We start from the raw sequence: 20,354 nt of genomic DNA on the forward strand, positions 1-20,354 counted from the left end.
CGTGTTCGTGGAACTAGCAACAAGAAATGACGTAAGGTTCCTCAATTTGTAGCGATCCACCAGCAACCTGTTCGTGCAACTAGCAACAAAAAGTGACGTAAGGTTCCTCAATTTGTAGCGATCCACTAGCAACCTGTTCGTGCAACTAGCAACAAAAAGTGACGTAAGGTTCCTCAATTTGAAGCGATCCACTAGCAACAAAGGACCTAACAATCTCAGTGCTGCAGGCTAGTTTCGATTGGACGCAAATCCTCGGGTAAACAGTTCAATGAGGAACTTAAACCATGCATACGTCATATGTTCGTATGGCGTTGGAGCGCCAGAGACTTGCAAGGAAGAAGCACGCTCACCACCACGTGCACGAAGACTACGACCTGACATTCCAGGAGCGTCTGAAGACCTGCGGGAGAAAATTCGTCTCCTTTCTCTTCTCCCACGTCGGAGTGTGCGGTTTGGTGATCCTGTACATCATATTCGGAGCCCTTATTTTCATGCATATTGAGGGTCCAACGGAGCATGCGGTGACGCAGAGGGTGATGAATCTGAGGCGTCGGCACGCGGCGTCCTTATGGAATGTGACGTATCACTTGAATGTGCTCCACGAGGACATGTGGAGACGGGAGGTGACGGAGGAACTGAGGACGTACCAGGACGCTTTTGTTAAGGAAGTGAAGAGAGGTGGATACGACGGTGCTGCCCTCACCGAGAAGAGGTGGTCGTTTTCCGCATCGATGATGTACGCTCTCACGGTCTATACAACAATAGGTAAGTGTTTATGCTTCTTTTTCCTGGCAAGTGTTGCACGAGTACTCCTTCGTCTATCGTTAACAAGCACTTTGGAAGGCACCTGATTCAGTGGTGCCAACTTTCGATTGATTGATTTTTCTTTGATTTTCTGCCACGCTTGGCTAATTACGAATTTGGAGATGAATGGACAACGACACACCATGAACCCTACAAGGATTAAATTGGCTTTGAATCCAGACGCCAAAGCCTCGCTAGACTGTAAAATGCAGTCCAGCATGTACTACTGATCCATACAAGTTGGCAACACTGGTCTAATTTGTGCGAGAATAAAAGCTTGTAGTTTCTCACGATTGGCATTATCCCGTGATAGTTTCAAATGCCATGTAAACTTTGCATATTCGCGATTTTCAAGGAAATACTCTATTAGTGATCGGGATAGGAGGGGGAGGCGTTTGTTCTCTTTCCCTTGTAGAAAAAATTGCGACAGTCTTGTAAGATTTGAGTCTTGAAGAGGAAAAGTACTTCTAGACATGAACTGTAAACGATATGCCTGTAAACACTTCTAGAAGAACAGAAACCCACCACTGCTTGTGTGTAATCTATAGTCTTCTATTCTCGAGCCGACCTGCGTTGTGTTGTAGTTAGGACAGTCTGCTACGACGGAAGAGGTCTCGGGCTCGAATCCCGGCCTGAGCAAGATGGTACAGTCTTGGGTCTTGTAATCAAGGGATACCGGGTTCAATACATGATGGACAACAAAGTGGTTCGGATCCCACTTTAAACTGTAGGTCCAGTCAAGATTAGCCTTCCTGTGCCTAAAGCGAACTTAAAATCTCACAACAAAAGCCGGCCAGAGGAAAGGTATTTGTTGTGAGTGTCCCTTCATCAATTTCATCTCATCACTCATCTTCATCGTCGCGATTAGCCAAAAGTGGAACAAAAGCGGCCCTAAATAACCTAATTCAATCAATCAAGGTGGCCACTCCAGGACCTTTATACAATTCAAGTATAATTCACGGTTTTCAAGGCGAACTTTCCAAAAATTCAACGGTACAAGCAAATGTTATCTCTATTTCAACGTTACGTATTACCGCCTCTCACCACCGACACAAACGAATATAGTCGTTCAATATATAAGTTTCCGTATGCTGTAAAAATTTTATTTTTAAGATACATTAGAAAACTATACATACATGTGTAGGACGATCCTTCCTCAGTTCTCCACATAATCCCCATAGAGATTCAGGCATTTGTCCCACAGTTGCACCAATTTGTCCATACCCTTTGCAAGAAAATCAGGGCTCTGGCTATTGAGCACTATTCTCACATTCCGCTTCACTTCTTCACTTTTTCGAAACGGTAACCTTGCAATTCAGACTTTAACACCGGAAAAAGATGGAAATCACTCGGCGCTAAATCGGGGTTGTATGGAGGGTGGGGCAGCCGTCCCCACCCCAATTCTTCAATTTTGTGTTGTGTTTGCACTGCTGAGTGGGGGCGAGCGTTATCGTATTAATTGTTCTTCCTCGTTCCAAAAAGTCCATAAGCAGAACGCCCTTAGCATCCCAGAAAACGGTCACAAGCGCCTTCTCAGCTGATCGATCCGTCTTCAACTTCTTCTTCACAGAAGACTGTTTGTGCTTCCATTCCATGGATGTTCTCTTGAATTCGGGAGTGTAATAATAGACAAATGTCTCATCCCCTGTCACAATGCGCATGAGGAATGCATTGCCATCTTGCTGGTATCGCATTAAACCTTGAAGGCTGCAGCCCATTCTCATCAGTCGATTATCGCGACTCAGTTGATGAGGAACCCAACGTGCACGCACTTTGCGGTATTGCAATTTCTCGTGAATGATGTGATGATGGGCTGTTCCAACAGAAATGTTCAACCTTTCTGCAACCTCGCGTACGTACCTTCACTCGACGGTTTTCTTGAACAAGTTCATCCACCTTCGCAATGTTCTCATCAGTAGTGGCACTCGAAGATCGCCTGCTCGAACGTTGTCAAAAATGCACACCTGCCATCATCAAACAACTTGCACCAACGCCTAACCATTTGCACTGTCATTACGGAATCACCATAAACAGCAACAAGTTTCTTATGAATGGCACTAGGAGGTAAGCCATTCGCCCATTCATATCGAATGACAATATCCAGCTTTCCAACAAGCGTGCACCATCCATGCTTCTGAACTCCTTATGACGAGAGCCCGCCTTTTCCGAACAGCTTTCCAACAAGCGTGCACCATCCATGTTTCTGAACTCCTTATAACGCAAGGTAGATAGAGCTTATAACGCGAGCCGCGTTTTCCGAACAAGCATTTACTTTTCGCCCTTGAGCGCATGCGCCTTCACGTCTGATAACGAATCGATTGTTGTTCCTTGTAGACGAAGGATGGCGCTTGTCAACCATGTGCTTCTTTTTAATGACATTGCTTTATACAATATTTTATAGCACAGGGAAACTTATACGTATACTGAACGTCCCAAAAATTCTAATTCAATTCAATTAAACAGTATATATACTACTTAAAACATCCAATTTAAGGTGCGGAGAATACATTTAAATACTCAAACGCGAAATACCTCTATACAAACACAAGTCACAAATGTTATGAAAGATACTATTCTTCGAAAAATTATTAATTGTACAAGAATTTCAAACTCAAATTTACCTAATCAATTTCTTGCAATAAACTTCCATCTGTCAGGTAGATTGTTGTGCAAAGTACAATAACAAAGTAAATGGATTGAGCTTTCTTCTTCTTCCTTGATAAAAATAAAATTTAAACGGAGAAAAATTCACGTATAATTCCTGGAGACAATAATTCACACATAATTCCCCGTGAGTAGCCACCCTGCACCACAACTCATAAATATTTTATTAATTGATTAAATTATACAAGAATCATCAGATGAGTAATGGTCTCTTAGACGAAAAAATAGTAATTAACAACTACTTCTGATGAAAAAGTTAGTTAATAATAACATAGGAATGTCAAACCTAAATTATCCGGGTTCATTTTAGTTTCACCTACGTAAGCCAGTCTACATTCGCATTCTAAAGTCATGAACAACATGTGTGATGTATAATTGGCGCTTGTCATACGCGTTTGGAATGGGGAGGCATAGGGTCAAGTCCCCTCTGGAAAATTAATATTAACCTAAAATTATATTTACACATAATTTAATTGCATTGACAGTAATATATGTTAATTATTATAAGGGTTTTGCACGATCATTATAACTTCAAACTAGGTGCAAGCTAGTATCGGTGGCAAATATACCAGGTTTTCCCACTGGAAAAATACCTTGCTTGCCTCTCCCTTGAAGAAATCCTGAGGACGTACATGGGGCTCGTGTTCGAGAAGTTGCATCTATATATCGCAATATACACCTTACATCTCTTCATGTGGTACTGTACGACCATTCAGCACCCTTGACACACACACACACTACAGTAATTCGATCAGACAACACAACCCGTTCTCATATTTCATGTAAACCTTACACCAAACCGCTTCCGAGGCAGGGTTTCCACGTGCACGACCCCCCCCCCCCCCTTCCCCACTGGTGACAAAATGTTGTTACTGGCGGTCGGGTTAATGGAATTTGTGCATGACCCGGATGGGTGGAATTTGAAAGCATTTCATTATATGAGATCAATGCTGCCACGTATTTATTCGACATCCAAGTCGGACTGGAAACCACAAATCGGAACTCCAAATGCGTTATTGGTTTCCTTTATCGGACTGCAGTACTCCTACCTGTGGCGGGATTTGTAGATATGCTCAGAGCCGGAAAGGCGGGGTAAGCCCTAAGGCCTAAAACTAAATTTGTTCAGATTAATCCAAGAGCTATGGAAAAATCAAGGTTTCGGGTTCCTCAGCCAGAGGCACTGTTGTCCTACATAACCATAATAAATAAACGAATTCGTTTGTACAGTGGTACCCATGAGTATTACCATGCAAATTGTCCATAACTATTTTCATTAATTTTTCTCTTACATCCTATGTTGATTGATTGATTGACTTGCTTTATTTTACTTCGCCTTTTTGTGCCACTTTTGGCTAATTTGCGAACACGGGGATGAGTGGTGATATGATGAAATTGATGAATGGACATTCACAAACATCCATGCCCAGGCCAGGACTCGAACCCGGGACCCCTGGCGTCGTACTTACAACCTGTGTGTTTTTAAGTGATGGATTTTTATGTGCTACTGGTGCAGAAGTTGTCAACAGCTTGTTTTGAGTTTTCATGTTCCTGCTTTATAAATCGAACTATATTGCAGACCTGGTGCAATCATTTGTTATCATTTGTTGGACTTACAACTTGGCTATCATCAACATCAGCAAATTTTATTGGACTTACAGCTTTACATTTGGCTGTTTACGCCCAGCATACATATTAAGTACATAATATACATTTTTCATATACAGGGTGTCATTTTAATGGCGCCCACGGATTACAGATTCGCGTAGAGGACATCAAGACAAACAACTTTTCTCAGTAACATTTTTCTCGTTGGTGCATCGTTTCGGCGCTACAGCCGTTCAAAAAAGACCGTTTTGCCGCCTGGATGCTGGCAACCCAACACAACATTTGATCGTATCTGTGACGTAATTTCCTGCGGCCAAACGGCGCACAGCATGGTTGCAAGGAACCCACAAAATTTGTGAAAAATGATAAACGCAAATAAAAATGATACTACATTATTAGTTGTAAAACGAAGCGACAAACGCGTCCAGTAGACCGAACATCATAGCCTACCAGCCAGAAGATCAGCAGTCATCTCAGGGGAAGGGGGAAGTGAACCAACGATATGAGAAATGGTAAAAAATGTATTCAAAATGAAGTGTTAATATCGGATTTTGTCCCAGCCTATATGTCAAATATCAACAACAATAAATTTTATTGGACTTACAGCTTACATGTGGCTGTTTACGCCCAGCTACATGTCAAATATTTGCAAATCTCGTTGCAAGGTTGATATCTACAGGTTTGTGTCCAGATGCCAGACAAAATTTGATATGACCACTTCCACTTGAATTCTATTTTCTTTCTACCATTTTTCGTATCGTTTTTTTACTTCCTATTAGGTTACAGAACGTGTTCTCTCGTTTTGTTTTACGGTACATAATGTGGCTGATTGTAGCTATGTCATTTTTCATAGAATGTGTGTTCCTGGCAACCCTGGAACGCATTGCTTCACGACGGGCTATGACGTCATAAATGCAATTAAATGTTGTGTGTGGTTGCCAGCATTCAGGCGGCAAAACGGGCTTTTTTGAATGACTCTAGCGCCGAAATGATGCACCAACGAGAAAAATGTTACTGAGAAAAGTTGTTTATTTTTATGTGCTCTATATGTTTCCGTGGTCCGTGGGCGCCATTAAAATGACACCCTGTATATTTACACACAACGTTCAAATACACTCTTAAATACCTTTTCTTTGTATAATTACATTCACTCATTCATTAAAAAAATATATACTACAATTTTATATCAGCTTGCCTCAAAAAAGCAAGTATAATATATCTAATTCGAACATCTGGTGCGTACAACGATGAAGTCAGATTTATGGGAAATGCAGTTTGACTATGTGTGGCAAGCACACAAAGGTGTAAGTGATATATAGGTTAGTCAATGTGATATCCACAGAACGTGATTAGCTAACGTCACGAGAATTAACTTTGGAAAGCCTTGATTGAAAAAGAACTGTTTCGAAATGTCATTTCGCGGATACTTGTCAAGACTATAACCTAAGTTACACGAAAATAACTCTTCCGCGCTTTAGGAACTATTAAAGATACAACGATAAAATTTGTAGTGTTGCGCTATGTGGATAGAAAAATATGAGACAACTGAACATACGAAATCGAGTACATGAATGCTCATTAACTGATGTAAGATACTTTCTTCTTTATAAGCTGCAACGTCCTCCAGTTGGACACTAGTCGTTATAAAGTTAGTCCGCTGCCCCTTGTGTTGGGAACATGAGACTCTCTTAAATTCACTAGGGCTTGCTGGGTAACAAGAAATACAACACCGTTTTCAAAGCTAGACGCAGTTTTATAATTACTTATCGTATGCGGACTCACACGCAATGTACAGATTTACACAAGTTTCTTTACCTTAGTTTTGTCATTTGATGCCTGAGGATGCGAAGAGAAACAATTCTTACAGCATTTCACATCACAACCACTAACACACAACGTTAGACAAAACAAACCAAAATACACGAAGGTTTCTGCACGTAATCATTATTTCAGCGTATCGCCTTAAAGAAACACAATTAATGCAAACCAATAACACTATTCTTGCATTCCCGTTACCACATGCTTATTATTCCTCTACCTTCGCCTGTTCTTTTTTAAATCAGTCCGTCGTCAGGAGAAAACATTCAGGCGGGTCTTCCTCAGCCGAGATAGAAAAGTGACGTCAATGCGAACAGATTATGACGTACTTCCAAAACATATATACAAATTCCAACCAGAACTGTATCAATCTCACTAAAGTTGTCTGTGACATCTTGCACATAATTTGAAGTAACAAACATTTAAAGATCTTAATATCTCAACAAATATTAAGCAAATATTCAGGTTCGTTACAAAGCATTAAACCAAGACCATCTTGAGGTTCAGGCCGCAGCGCTCAGTCAAGACGTCATCATCTGGAGGCGGTCGTCTTAACGCTGTAAACCCATTGTTGTATTTTTATCGTAGAGAATTAAGGTACATTTATTTATTTTATGATGTTAAATTTTGACATTTTCCCTCCCGACGAATATAGTTAGAAGAAAATAGTAGAATATTGAATATTTACACCCAAAATTTCATTCAGGAAGTTACTATGGCCATCACAAAAATTCCTACCTTGCACAAAGAAAGAGTTGAAAACCGTTAGAAACTTCCTGGCGGAAAAAATAAACATTGCATTTCTTTGGAAAATATTATCCGGAATATTTGTCAGCTACAGTAAAACTCGTTACAGCTTTCGTATGAAAAAATCAATGGATTAAATCAAAACCTCGCATGTTAGGTTCGCCGTAAACTTGCCAAGATACCTAATCATTAAATTTTATTTAACTTTAGCCAAAATTAATCATCCAGATAATGCAGATATTTTGTGTAGCTATACAATCTCAATACAAAAACTTAATTTCTATAACCTCTCAGCAAATGCGAAAGAAATTGGTACAAGGGCAATGTTACATTTCTGTGAATAAAGACTAAACATAAATTTACTTGTCACATTGTAATTTCGACCCTTTTGACTTTATTGAACGAAAGATAATAAGCAAATATTGCATCTTTTCATTGTCATTAGTAAAATCTGTGACAATAACTTAAGAGTTTCAACATTGTCATTGGAAAAAAAACAGATTAATATTTCGATCTTAGCATTCAATTGGAATATTTCCTTACACTGTGTTTACAATCTGTTAATAAAATCATGAAGAATGTTAGTGAATTATGAAACATTATCACTGATTTAATAATCAAAATTACGAACATCGAAGCTTGACAAAGACAAAAAATAAAATAACAGTTCACATGAAACAATTTTATAAAATTTAGTACACTTGTAGTTCATATTAACATAGCTAGGTAATAAAATGCTTTCTGTGTAAAAACATTTGTGTTTGAAACGTAAGTAATATATTCTTGGATAATTTTACACACGAATATTTCATCGAAGTTCTTGTTACACATCGTACCATTGTGTGATTCATATCTTCCATTAGCCTCCGATTAGCCTAAAGAAGCATAAAAGCGGAGTAAAATAAGAATGTAAATGTACACATGTATCAATTTGGTCCAGTTGTACAGCTTTCTTTCATTAAGCATATTTTGAAACTTAAAATTTGTGTAAATTATATGAATATGTTATCGAATGCTTGCATAACAATTACACTAACAAACTGCTTTCGTAGACATGACCGTAATATTTGAAACGTTGGCTAAATCTTGAAACTAATTATTTTGCAATCATAAGCAACAACGCATCTTAATGTTGTAATTCAGGGTAAAATATTTGATATTTCTAAAAACATTGTTGACAAAAGATAAAACTTGACCAAATACAAGAGAATATTAGATGCCTATTCCGGACACAAGAAATCTTTACATCATGAACTATTTCTGTTATTTATTTATGAGGATAAAACCTTTGTTACTTAACTTGTAGTTTTTCGTAGGGACCGAATCACATGGAATTGTCCTAAACATTTCTCATTTTCAGCAACATCTTGAAGAAATGTGAACGCTACTCTTAACTTTTTCATCATAATTTCCTCTGCAATTGAGCACACAACACTTATACACCATACCTTTTGTACATTTAACTATATTTACACGTCATGTAAACTCGAATACAGTTCAAAAATTTTCATTACAATTCCATATTCACTAAAAAGGTCCAACATTGATTACCAAGAAGCAACTCAAACATAGCGGCTATCTCGCCTCCAGTCGCTGACGCTTAGTCACGTGACCAGAGCAAGCCATCAGACTTTCAGATAGAGAAGGTAATGATTAAACCCATTTACATTTTCTGGCTTCAGTTAATTTTAATATACTTACGGGTTCATCTACATAACATGAAATAAAAACTTTTTCCGAATGTTTAAAACGAGATTAAGATTTTTTTGTTTCAAATTTTGCAATATAAACACAAAATGTCACCCCCACACCCCCTATACGCCTTCATGGCGTGGTGCTAAGCACAGGGGAACACTTTACCTTTTTTTTTTACACAAAATGTAATACAAATAATACACACTGATGAATTTTAGTAAATCGCTTTATGAGTTTAATTCAGTATCGTATTAATCGTAAGAGCCTCAATGGTTTTGTAACTTAAAGTTGCAATCCAACCGTTTGATGTCATTCTTGATTAGCGCGTTCATTTATCGAACGAACCGACATATGTTGACTTTCAAATACAAAGACAAACTTTACAATAACGGTCGATCTATCATATGCTAGTTAATATAAACAAACTTGAAAAATTAGTTCATTCAAGAATCAACAAGCTTTGGAATATCGATTTACAGGATTCTGATTTGTGCCCATTCATGGTTATCGCCAGTGAAGGGTAAACGAAGTCATTGTTTACAGAACAACAATGTTTTACAACATAGTACACTCATTCCCACAGGTTACACCGCGTAATGACAAGCACAGAACGCCACGCCTCGTGCGATATTTTGTTGCAAGTAGTAAAGCTTGAAATACAACGATCGTGCAGGGAATAGTCAAATCTCGGTTTTGCGTGTTCAGAAGATTATGACAAATTGGAAATGCTGCTCTGACGTCACTGGGAGAATTAACGGTTTTTTTTTTTATAGAGGTTCATATCTTAGGTCTGTTTACCGTTCCTTGTCCAGCGATCTTTTCCTAGCTTCTCGGCCGGAATACTGAGGATGATATAAACTTGTCATCAACGATCTCAACATAATGTTTATGTTTCTTGTACGCACATATGACCCCTTTCACATTTTCCTTCCTCAAGGTTATAAAGGCGCTGCGAAATCTGCGATTATTTTACGAAACTAATAAGACTGAAGGTGCGAACCCAATGGGTCATTTTGCACATCCCGGGAAGTGTGCCGACCTTGGTGGAGTAGTTATCACAGCGCGCTAAAGGTCCCGAGTTCGAATTCCGGCCTGGGTGCTCTTTGTGAATGTCCCCTCATCAGTTTTATCATGTCATCGGTCATACTCATCTTCGGAATTAGACAGAAGTGGCGGAGAAGCGAAGTAAAATAAACCAAAGCAATTAGTCTTATCTATCTCGGGAGGTGTAAGAGTTAACACCATGTTTGGTAAAGGTCCAGCAACCCGTAAATTCTAATAGGTTCTATTGGGTTCCGATGCAGGACCGGAATCTTTTCTCTCGCACAATTTAAATTCGTTCCAAGTTGCGTATTCTTTCATTGAATCAAGGTTCCTGGACCGAATTTAAATTCATCCGGAAAAAAAGGTTCCTGGACCGTATTTAAATTGAGCCGGAAAAAGTTTCCTGGACCGAATTTAAATTAATCCAGATAAAACGGTTCCTGGACCGAATTTAAATTAATCCAGATAAAAGGGTTCCTGGACCGTATTTAAATTAATCCAGATAAAACGGTTCCTGGACCGAATTTAAATTAATCCAGATAAAAAGGTTCCTGGACCGAATTTAAATTAATCCAGATAAAAAGGTTCCTGGACCGAATTTAAATTAATCCAGATAAAAAGGATCCTGGACCGTATTTAAATTAATCCAGATAAAACGGTTCCTGGACCGTATTTAAATTAATCCAGATAAAAAGGTTCCTGGACCGTATTTAAATTAATCCAGATAAAAAGGTTCCTGGACCGTATTTAAATTAATCCAGATAAAAAGGTTCCTGGACCGTATTTAAATTAATCCAGATAAAAAGGTTCCTGGACCGAATTTAAATTAATCCAGATAAAAAGGTTCCTGGACCGTATTTAAATTAATCCAGATAAAAAGGTTCCTGGACCGAATTTAAATTAATCCAGATAAAAAGGTTCCTGGACCGAATTTAAATTAATCCAGATAAAAAAGTTCCTGGACCGTATTTAAATTAATCCAGATAAAACGGTTCCTGGACCGAATTTAAATTAATCCAGATAAAAGGGTTCCTGGACCGTATTTAAATTAATCCAGATAAAACGGTTCCTAAACCGAATTTAAATTAATCCAGATAAAAAGGTTCCTGGACCGAATTTAAATTAATCCAGATAAAACTGTTCCTGGACCGAATTTATATTAATCCAGATAAAAAGGTTCCTGGACCGTATTTAAATTAATCCAGATAAAACTGTTCCTGGACCGAATTTAAATTAATCCAGATAAAAGGGTTCCTGGACCGTATTTAAATTAATCCAGATAAAACGGTTCCTGGACCGAATTTAAATTAATCCAGATAAAAAGGTTCCTGGACCGAATTTAAATTAATCCAGATAAAAAGGTTCCTGGACCGTATTTAAATTAATCCAGATAAAACTGTTCCTGGACCGAATTTAAATTAATCCAGATAAAACGGTTCCTCGACCGAATTTAAATTAATCCAGATAAAAGGGTTCCTGGACCGTATTTAAATTAATCCAGATAAAACGGTTCCTGGACCGAATTTAAATTAATCCAGATAAAAAGGTTCCTGGACCGAATTTAAATTAATACAGATAAAAAGGTTCCTGGACCGAATTTAAATTAATCCAGATAAAAAGGTTCCTGGACCGTATTTAAATTGAGCCCGAAAAAGGTTCCTGGACCGAATTTAAATTGATCCAGAAAAAAAGAAAAAGGTTCCTCAACCGTATTTAAATTCATCTTGAAAAAAAGGTTCCTCGACGGAATTGAAATACACTTTGCAGATATAAAGTTCCTTTACGGTCCAGAACCCATTTACGTTTATTGATTTTCTCTCCTGGACCGGAATTTAATTTATTTAAAATTTCTGGACCTTCAACAACCCTGGTTAACACAGAGATGGAGAACAGGGAAAGCACTACTCAATCAAAATTCCGCCCTCAAATAGCGATCCACCCTTTCGGTCGTCTTAAAGAACAAGCCCCTTCATAAAATTAAGAGATGACCCCTCTCGCATAGCGCCACGAACCGCGGCGTTCAAAAACTCCATGTAGAAGAACATTCCATGCCCCCTTCGGAGAGGGTATGCCCATAAAAAGCGTCCCCCAAACCGCCGTGTGTTCATTTGTCCATGAATCGAGATGACGATGATACTGCAAAAAAGCTTGCATGAAGGATAATTAGATGAAATGTATGGAAGAGCATTGCACCTGGTTCTCCAACGTAGAACCGCTTAACACTATCGACCAGAGTTCTAATAGTTTCTGAGATGGCAACAGTTGGCCGAAGGGAAAAAAACAAGATTGAAACGCAAGAATGAAATAACTGTAAATAAACTGTGCTGGGCAGACCTTCGTTATTTTTGTCGCTGAGAGAAAAGAACATGTGACGATCCACTACGTCACTGGGAATGACCCTCATTCCACCTGCGGCAGAACAAAGAACTCAATGAGCTTCACCAAAACCTCTCAGGTTTTTGTGTGAAATTGAAAAGTCGTGGTAAACCTTCCAAAGATGTACGAAAATGTATTATTATTTATTTATTTTAACCTTCCATTTCCTCGTGGGAGAGCGGATTGAAATCTTCATTATTATCCTCAAATTGCCCTTGCAAGGGAGCTACATTCAGGTTCGTCTCTATCCTTACAAACGGTTAGATGTGGTACGACCACTGACAGTTTTGGTTGCTATGGTCCCATTGAAAGTCAGTAGGGATGTTACAACCCAGGAGTGTCCATAACTGTAGGCCTACATGCAATTACTTCACAACAAGTAACAAGTAACGTACTTAAATTTAAACTTAGTCATTGTCTTCATGTCCGAGAGGGCATGAAATCATAACCACAGTGAATAGCAAAATGGGTTTATTGACAAACGTTACGTACACGTATAATCTACTTTTCAACGTAATCACCAAGACGATTCAAATATTTATCCTACCGATGCACCAGCTTTCCAATACCCTCCGCAAAGAAAAGTGCCGCCTCCATGATGAGCCAGGTCTGCTGAAGCTCCACATTGGCGTGGAAGTCCCTCGGCACGAGGTCTGGGATGTAGGGAGGGTGATCAAACACTTCCCAGTGGATTCGATGGAGCAACATGCTGTCGGGTATTGTCATGATGCAAGACAATGCCCGAAGACAGCATGCCTCTCCGGCAAACAGCTCATTCGACGATGAATTTGCGCTGCATTGTGCCCCTCTGCCTGTAGAAATCGTATCACACTACGCACCTCGGAGTTGGCGGGAGAGTCGATTGTAGCAGACATCTGTACGCGTCCGTCGCTCAGCTTCAACTGAAGCGTTGGCCTTGGTAGTGGCAGGGGAGACGCCAATCACACTGCGCGACGCCCCGCTTCCTAGCGCTTCACGGGCCTCCTGGCGGCACCATCGGAGGTTGAAAAAAATACCCTCGTAGTTTAGTCTACTGTATCTTACCAATACAATGATCTATGAAAATGAAACAGATGATTGTGGGCTGAAACTGCCACGACGGATATTTTACACATATCTACGATTTTCACATTAAAATATTCTATTTTAAACGCTCGAACGTTGGAATATGAGCGAGCGAAGTGGTACTCTAAAAAAGGTGTTGTATTTTTTACATTTAGCATCGCCTTTAAGCCCCTTTTGGCTAATTGTGACGATGAGGTGACTAGATGAAATTGATGAAGGTACACTCACAAAGAACACCCATCCCCAGGTCGGGAGTCGAACCCGGGAACTTCTGTAGCAAGATCGAGAAGTCCACCACTTAACGCACTCGGGAGCACGGCTAAGCTATAATCACACGATGCAGCGGCTCGCGTTTATTCAACGTTGCGCTCTGCGTAAGAAAGCGCTCGTGTATCCGTGGCTTAAGAGCTAATTTCTCTTCATTTCCTTATTAATATTCCACCTCTGTCGCCTCGCTAATACAGATCGTTAATTCATGCAAGAAAAACGCTCATAAACAGGGAAGATCGGCCAACATAATGACCCCACCTCCACGTACGACAGTTTTTTTTTCACAAGGAAGATAATTTAGCGACTCCGCTGTTTAGTGCGACGCACTACGATGCAAGGCCTCGTTCGAATCCCGATAAGGCACGCTGGGCTGTGTCATTTCATCCATTTCACATAATCGCCCATCCATTCTCGTCGCCATGGCAACGCAGAAGAAAGCTGCGTGGAACGGCGTAGTAAAAGAAATGAGAAAATGAATGGCCAGATGTAATCCGTTGAGAAGGGATGGACGTGAATTTGTTAGTGGCTTTCAGGGTTTCGGAGCGGAGCGGATCAACGCTCCGACTGTTGCCAACGCTCCGGAGCGAGGAGCGAGATTCTAAGAAATGGTTCGCTCCGCTCCGGAGCGGAGCAGCGGGAATCGGAAAATTTCTCGCTCCGCTCCGGAGCGAGGAGCGAAATTTTAGAAAATGGTTCACTCCGCTCCGGAGCGGAGCGCTACCTTGACACGCTCCGCTCCGGATCGGAGCAGAGGAAGTTGGAAAATTTCTCGCTCCGCTCCGGAGCGAGGAGCGAAATTTTAGGAAATGGTTCACTCCGCTCCGGAGCGGAGCGATACCTTGTGACGCTCCGCTCCGGAGCGAGGAGCGATATTCAAAGAACTTGCCCACTCCGCTCCGGAGCGACTCCGGAGCGCTCCGAGGTTGGATAATACGAGTGTGTACAGAAAACTAACGATCAAAGGTTCCGAGTACATTAGTAAATTTGTTTGTGGAATTTGTACAGCATTTGAAAATCGCCCGTTATTGTTGTTATAAAACTGATTATTACTAAAGCTAACGCCACGGAAACAGTCCAGAAAAGATTACGTCACTCATCTACAGTGTTGCCAATAAACAAGGAATAATCCTTACACAATACACCAGGGAAGGCATAATCAACCGCATACGTACTGTCCGTGACTGTACAAGGCGCAATGTGTCAACTGTGAAGCGTAGAAGAAGTGTGACAAACCTGGAGGGCCAGGGGTGTGGAGGAGGCAAGGGGAAGCTTCGATCTTCACTGGACTGTTTTCGTGAAGAGAGCGATATTATTATTATTATTATTATTACATTTTCATTATCACTTTTACTACTCTACTACTACTTCTGGGGACAATATATTTCAATAGCAGGTGTGCCACCTGTGGTTTTATAAGTTGAGAGAATGGAACCACTCTCTCATTTCCTGCCACCAGGGATCGCGACTGAAACTCATTTCGGTTCAACTTCTGGTTCGGGCTAAGCACTTCGGCATATCGGCCCAACATTACAGTCCACGCCGCGGGAGAAGTGAGTTATTTCGGAATATTGGTTCGAGTAACACTGGCGAAATTACTGCAGAGAATCCATTCGACCTTCTAAAAGGCCAGAGGAAAGGCGAAGCAACTTGTACGGAGGAAGATAAAGGCAGACGGGTGTTCATGCAAAACACTCGCTGGTGCATGATTGTCATATCTAACTTTCTTTTACGCTGGTTATGTATGATACTTTGAATGTAGCGAAAGGAAAACGTTTAAAGTAATTGGAAATTCAGGTTGCTAATTTTAACTTTTCGATTTTTAAATGTATGAAGTTGAAAATCGGAATCATGCTTATTAATGTTACCGTCGGCCAATAAGGAAACGTTTTAATTTGAAATACAGAGTTTTCATATCTTTTTAAAAATTCTGACACTAGAAAGTTGAAAACCGGCTTAACCAAAAATGTAAGTTGCCACATTTGATTTACTTTTATGAAGGTATAAAGTCGAAAATCGGAATGCTGTTTGTATACAGCCGAACAGGGGAATTTAAATAGTATGAAATACAGGGTTGTCATATCGATTATTTTTCCCAATTTTAAAGGCAGGAAGTTGAAATAGGTATTTAATGGTTACATACGTATACTACTGCAAAAATTACAAAATGTCAGGTTGCCATATCTAACATTTCAAATTTGTAAGCAGTAACCTGGAAATAGGCATGGTGGTTATAAGAAAATTGAATTTTTTTTGGATAAGACGACGAATGGAATGTTGCTATATTTAACTTTCTGAGTCTAGAAAGCCAGAAAACGTATACGTATAAAATTAATATTTTTTGTATTGAGTACGTTGTACACAGCAAACTGAAAGCAAGTTTTCAGTAATGAACAATGTGTAGTCAGCAGATAAGTCGAAACAAGATGTATAAACCTTAATAACCGTGATAAACACAAAATGTAATATTATCTACTTGGACAGGGTCATGTCCTGAATTTTATGGTTTCATTTTGAAAAACAGGGCTGCGAGCAATACGTGCCTTCCTCACTGATGGCATTTGATTTGATTTTTGTAACTTAGCTTTGAATTTTAGCTAATCGCGACGATGATAATGAGAGAATTGATAAATGTGTACTGAAAAAAAAAAGTAGCGCCCTGTACCCCGATAACATAGTGGTAACAACGTCTCCTTGTAATGAAGGGGCACTGGGATCGATACCCGGTGGAGGGACATAGTGGCTCGAATCCCACTTTAGGTAGGATTTAAACTGTAGGTCTATTGTCGATATCGTATTGTTGAGTCTTAAATCCACCAAAAGTCCATAACAAAAGGCATTGTTTCAACGTATGTTGAATGTATAATTGCAATGTATATTGTGATAAATTAATCCTTAAGCAAATATACATTTGTAATTCTGTTTAAGAATAAGAGATGTCACTTTCCTATTCACAAAATCATAAAAATACAACTCGGAAATTCATTTCCAAATGAACAACCTCTTATGCATATCTTTTACGTATGTGTGTGTGTGTGTGTGTGTGTGTGTTTTCTGAAATCTGGCAAAGTTCTAATAATGTATTCACTTCATAAATGTCTATTACATAACAGAAAGCATCATTGGGTATTCAATATCAGACGAATAACGAATTCCATGGGAATATTTCAGCGAGTTCGTGGATTTGAGTTCAGCTCTCAACGACAAATGGTGTTGGTTTGACCCGCGTTAATGTCATTGGTGTTTCCTTTGTGTTTCTTTCTCTATCACAGTATAATTCTTTTCCATAGTTTCGGGGTCCTATTTTTTTACCGACTTATCTAGGATTTGTTTAAAATTACGGATCATGAGAAATATACGATTAAAGGCAAGGCAAAGGCAATAGTCGGGAAAAGACAAATTGAAACTTACACTTAGTTGACAGGACAATTTGTCATTGTTGATTACAATTATAGAAATAACTTTATCGAAATACTTGGCTTTCTTTTACATACATATTTGTAATTCTTTTTGTGCACCATTCCATTCCTACTTGAATATGTAGACTATAAATAAAAACTCGGCATGGTTTCCTTCAATTCATTATTACAGTATAGATCTTCCATGATTCTCTTGGCTTATGATGCATAGAATTAACAATTACGGATTTTTTTCGTTCTTTTTTGTTCTTTTATATTGATTTAACAAATCTAGTCACCTTATTATTCTATTAAACGATACTGGTTGGAATGATTTCTCCATTCGCATGGACGTCCGGAAATGGAGGGGGCCACGCCACCCGGAAATTAAAGGTAATCAAGAAGTACATATTTCACGCATATAATTTCATTTTAGTCACAGTAATATATGTTAATTATTGCAAGGGCGTTGCAGGAACATGATAACTTCAAACTGTAGAATATTTTTAATGGGAGTAATACTATTTTGGGGAAATTCTGCCTCATTCTGCCCCCCTCCCTTGGACAAATATCTTGCTTGTCCCTTCCTGGAAAAAATCCTGAAGACGTCCATGTATCAGCGGCGTTAACAATTTCATTAAATGTCCATACATCACCGTTGACAAGTACACATAATATGCATGTAATGATACAAGAGAACACAGCCTTTAAAGGCTTCTTTTTATGACAGTGAAGAGAAGAATAACACGCGCAAGTAATACTTTTAAAAGAGAACAATCTAGCCAGAATTGGTGTAGCATAATTCTAATACAACTGGCAACACTTGATCTGTCTGGCAAAGGCGATGTCTCTACCATGTACGGATAAGTCGAACGCAACGTACAGCGCAGCGAACGAAGTTCTCAACCCCGAAAGCACACACAAACAAGCTATGTACCAGTTTCACCCTCCTCCCCTCTTGAAACGGGCATAAGACCAATGAGCTAGCCGATTGCACTGAGTCACCTGCAAGGAACACGGAATACGGCACAAAACGAAGCTGTCTGTTGTATGGGGGAGGTGGGTCGGAAAAATCCGTAAAGCAGAAAAAAATGATTGCTCGAAATTATTCGTAACCCATTCAACACAACATTCAAACTTTTATATCTAAGAGTCACAATACAAAATTTGAAATACCCCACGGATCCCTGACGTCATAGGGTGCTGTGATGTAAAGCGACCACAAACAAAAAAGCTTCGGTCAAAAGTCCCCGCGCACCTCCTCCTTCACCCGTTCGACTAGGGCCATAAGGAAGCATGATTCACTCTGTCCCTCCCCTCCAAGCGGGGGCGATCATACAGACAATCAACTAGAGTACGTGGAAACAGGACTGCAGGCTCTTTTCCATGTGGTCCCATTATAACCACTCCGTCACGGAAGTCGGCTTTAACGCGCCCATTCCATTATTCATAGTTGCATTACAGCATTCGTGTAAAAAAAACTCCTAAACGGATCGGAGCGTGCTGTCAAAAGCACCACGCTCCGGAGCGGAGTGCTGTTGCCTCACGCTCCGCTCCGGATCGGAGCGTGCGTCTAAAAAATCTGAACCACTCCGCTCCGGAGCGGAGTACTGCTGTATCACGCTCCGCTCCGGATCGGAGCGTACGTCTCAAAAAGCTGAACCACTCCGCTCCGGAGCGGAGCGTGTCTCACAAAAAGCTGAACCACTCCGCTCCGGAGCGGAGTGCTGTTGTATCACGCTCCGCTCCGGATCGGAGCGTGCGATTCAAAAAGTCGAACCACTCCGCTCCGGAGCGGAGTGTGTCTCTCAAGAAGTCGAACCACTCCGCTCCGGATCGGAGTGCTGTCGTACCACGCTCCGCTCCGGAGCGAGGAGCGGAGTAGAAATGACGCTTCGAAGTCGCTCCGGAGCGCTCCTTTAGTACGCTCCGCACTCCGCTCCGAAACCCTGGTGGCTTTATATTCCGCTGAACGGTGTATGTATGGGATACGGTCGCTTGTGTGTCCAATTACAGTTCAAATCGCAGATCAAAACCGCAGACTGAAATGTTTTGTGGAGCTTTCTGCAGAATTATTTTAGCAATGGAGCAATAGATTTAGATTCACACATGAAACATATTAGCCTCAATGGTTCGTTCAGTAAGGAACCTGACTGCCGTGTGGGATATCCTGGCTCGATTCCAGAGGTAGTTGATTTTTCCGACAGTAGGCTATCCCTGCTTCAAGATGTTCTAAGGCTCACCCAGCCTCAAATCATTAGGTTCCTGAGAGCAATGGGAAGCGGGGGGAATCAAATGCAGGCGGAGCTTGGTGCTGATCACTCACTTCACCTCAACCATGGCCGTGATCGAGAATGTGCAGAGCCCTACCTCTACACCATTTATATCCCTTAGGACCGGTCTTTTAATGTCTGGTCAATTCTTTGGTCAGCAAACTACCAGTTGGAATTCACCTCCAGTCTTAACCAACGCCGGGTTTTTCAATGTAAAAATAACCAAAGCTCGTTGACCTTTAGTTCGACGCGTAACAATGAGTTTGCATTGCTGACCGAAAAATTCGATCCCACTGCCATCTAGGTGTGTAAATTCAAATCAAATTTTGCCTGGCGTGAAAAGGTTGAACTGCAATAAGGCACATGCGGTTTGTTGAAATTCATTGTTTACATTGAAAATACAGAAACTAACGTGCTACGTATTTCGTTCCTACAAATAAATACACATGAGGAGAAAACACTTACTGCATATTTGGCTTTTTTCCATTTAATACATGTTGTTTTCTGCGAAAATCTCTGTCCGACACGCTGTTTCTGCTTCCACCATTTGCTTTCTGCACGACAGCACAATGTTCCGTGTGTTAGATGACGTAATTTC

At 40.2% G+C, this 20,354-nt stretch overlaps 1 protein-coding gene across 1 annotated transcript in view; it reads left to right on the plus strand.

Annotated features, from left to right (window-relative positions):
- Positions 1-284: 284 nt before the first annotated feature.
- The window catches only part of LOC145992536 (TWiK family of potassium channels protein 7-like), an 80,081-nt gene continuing 60,011 nt past the window's right edge, over positions 285-20,354 (plus strand). Inside the window, exon 1 of the mRNA XM_083128890.1 lies at positions 285-765. Within this exon, the coding sequence (XP_082985016.1) occupies positions 285-765 (481 nt within the window). The remainder of the gene's footprint in view (positions 766-20,354) is intronic.

This window comes from Lepisma saccharinum, chromosome 9, assembly GCF_977018435.1.
Source record: "Lepisma saccharinum chromosome 9, izLepSacc3.1, whole genome shotgun sequence".
Taxonomy (NCBI): domain Eukaryota; kingdom Metazoa; phylum Arthropoda; class Insecta; order Zygentoma; family Lepismatidae; genus Lepisma; species Lepisma saccharinum.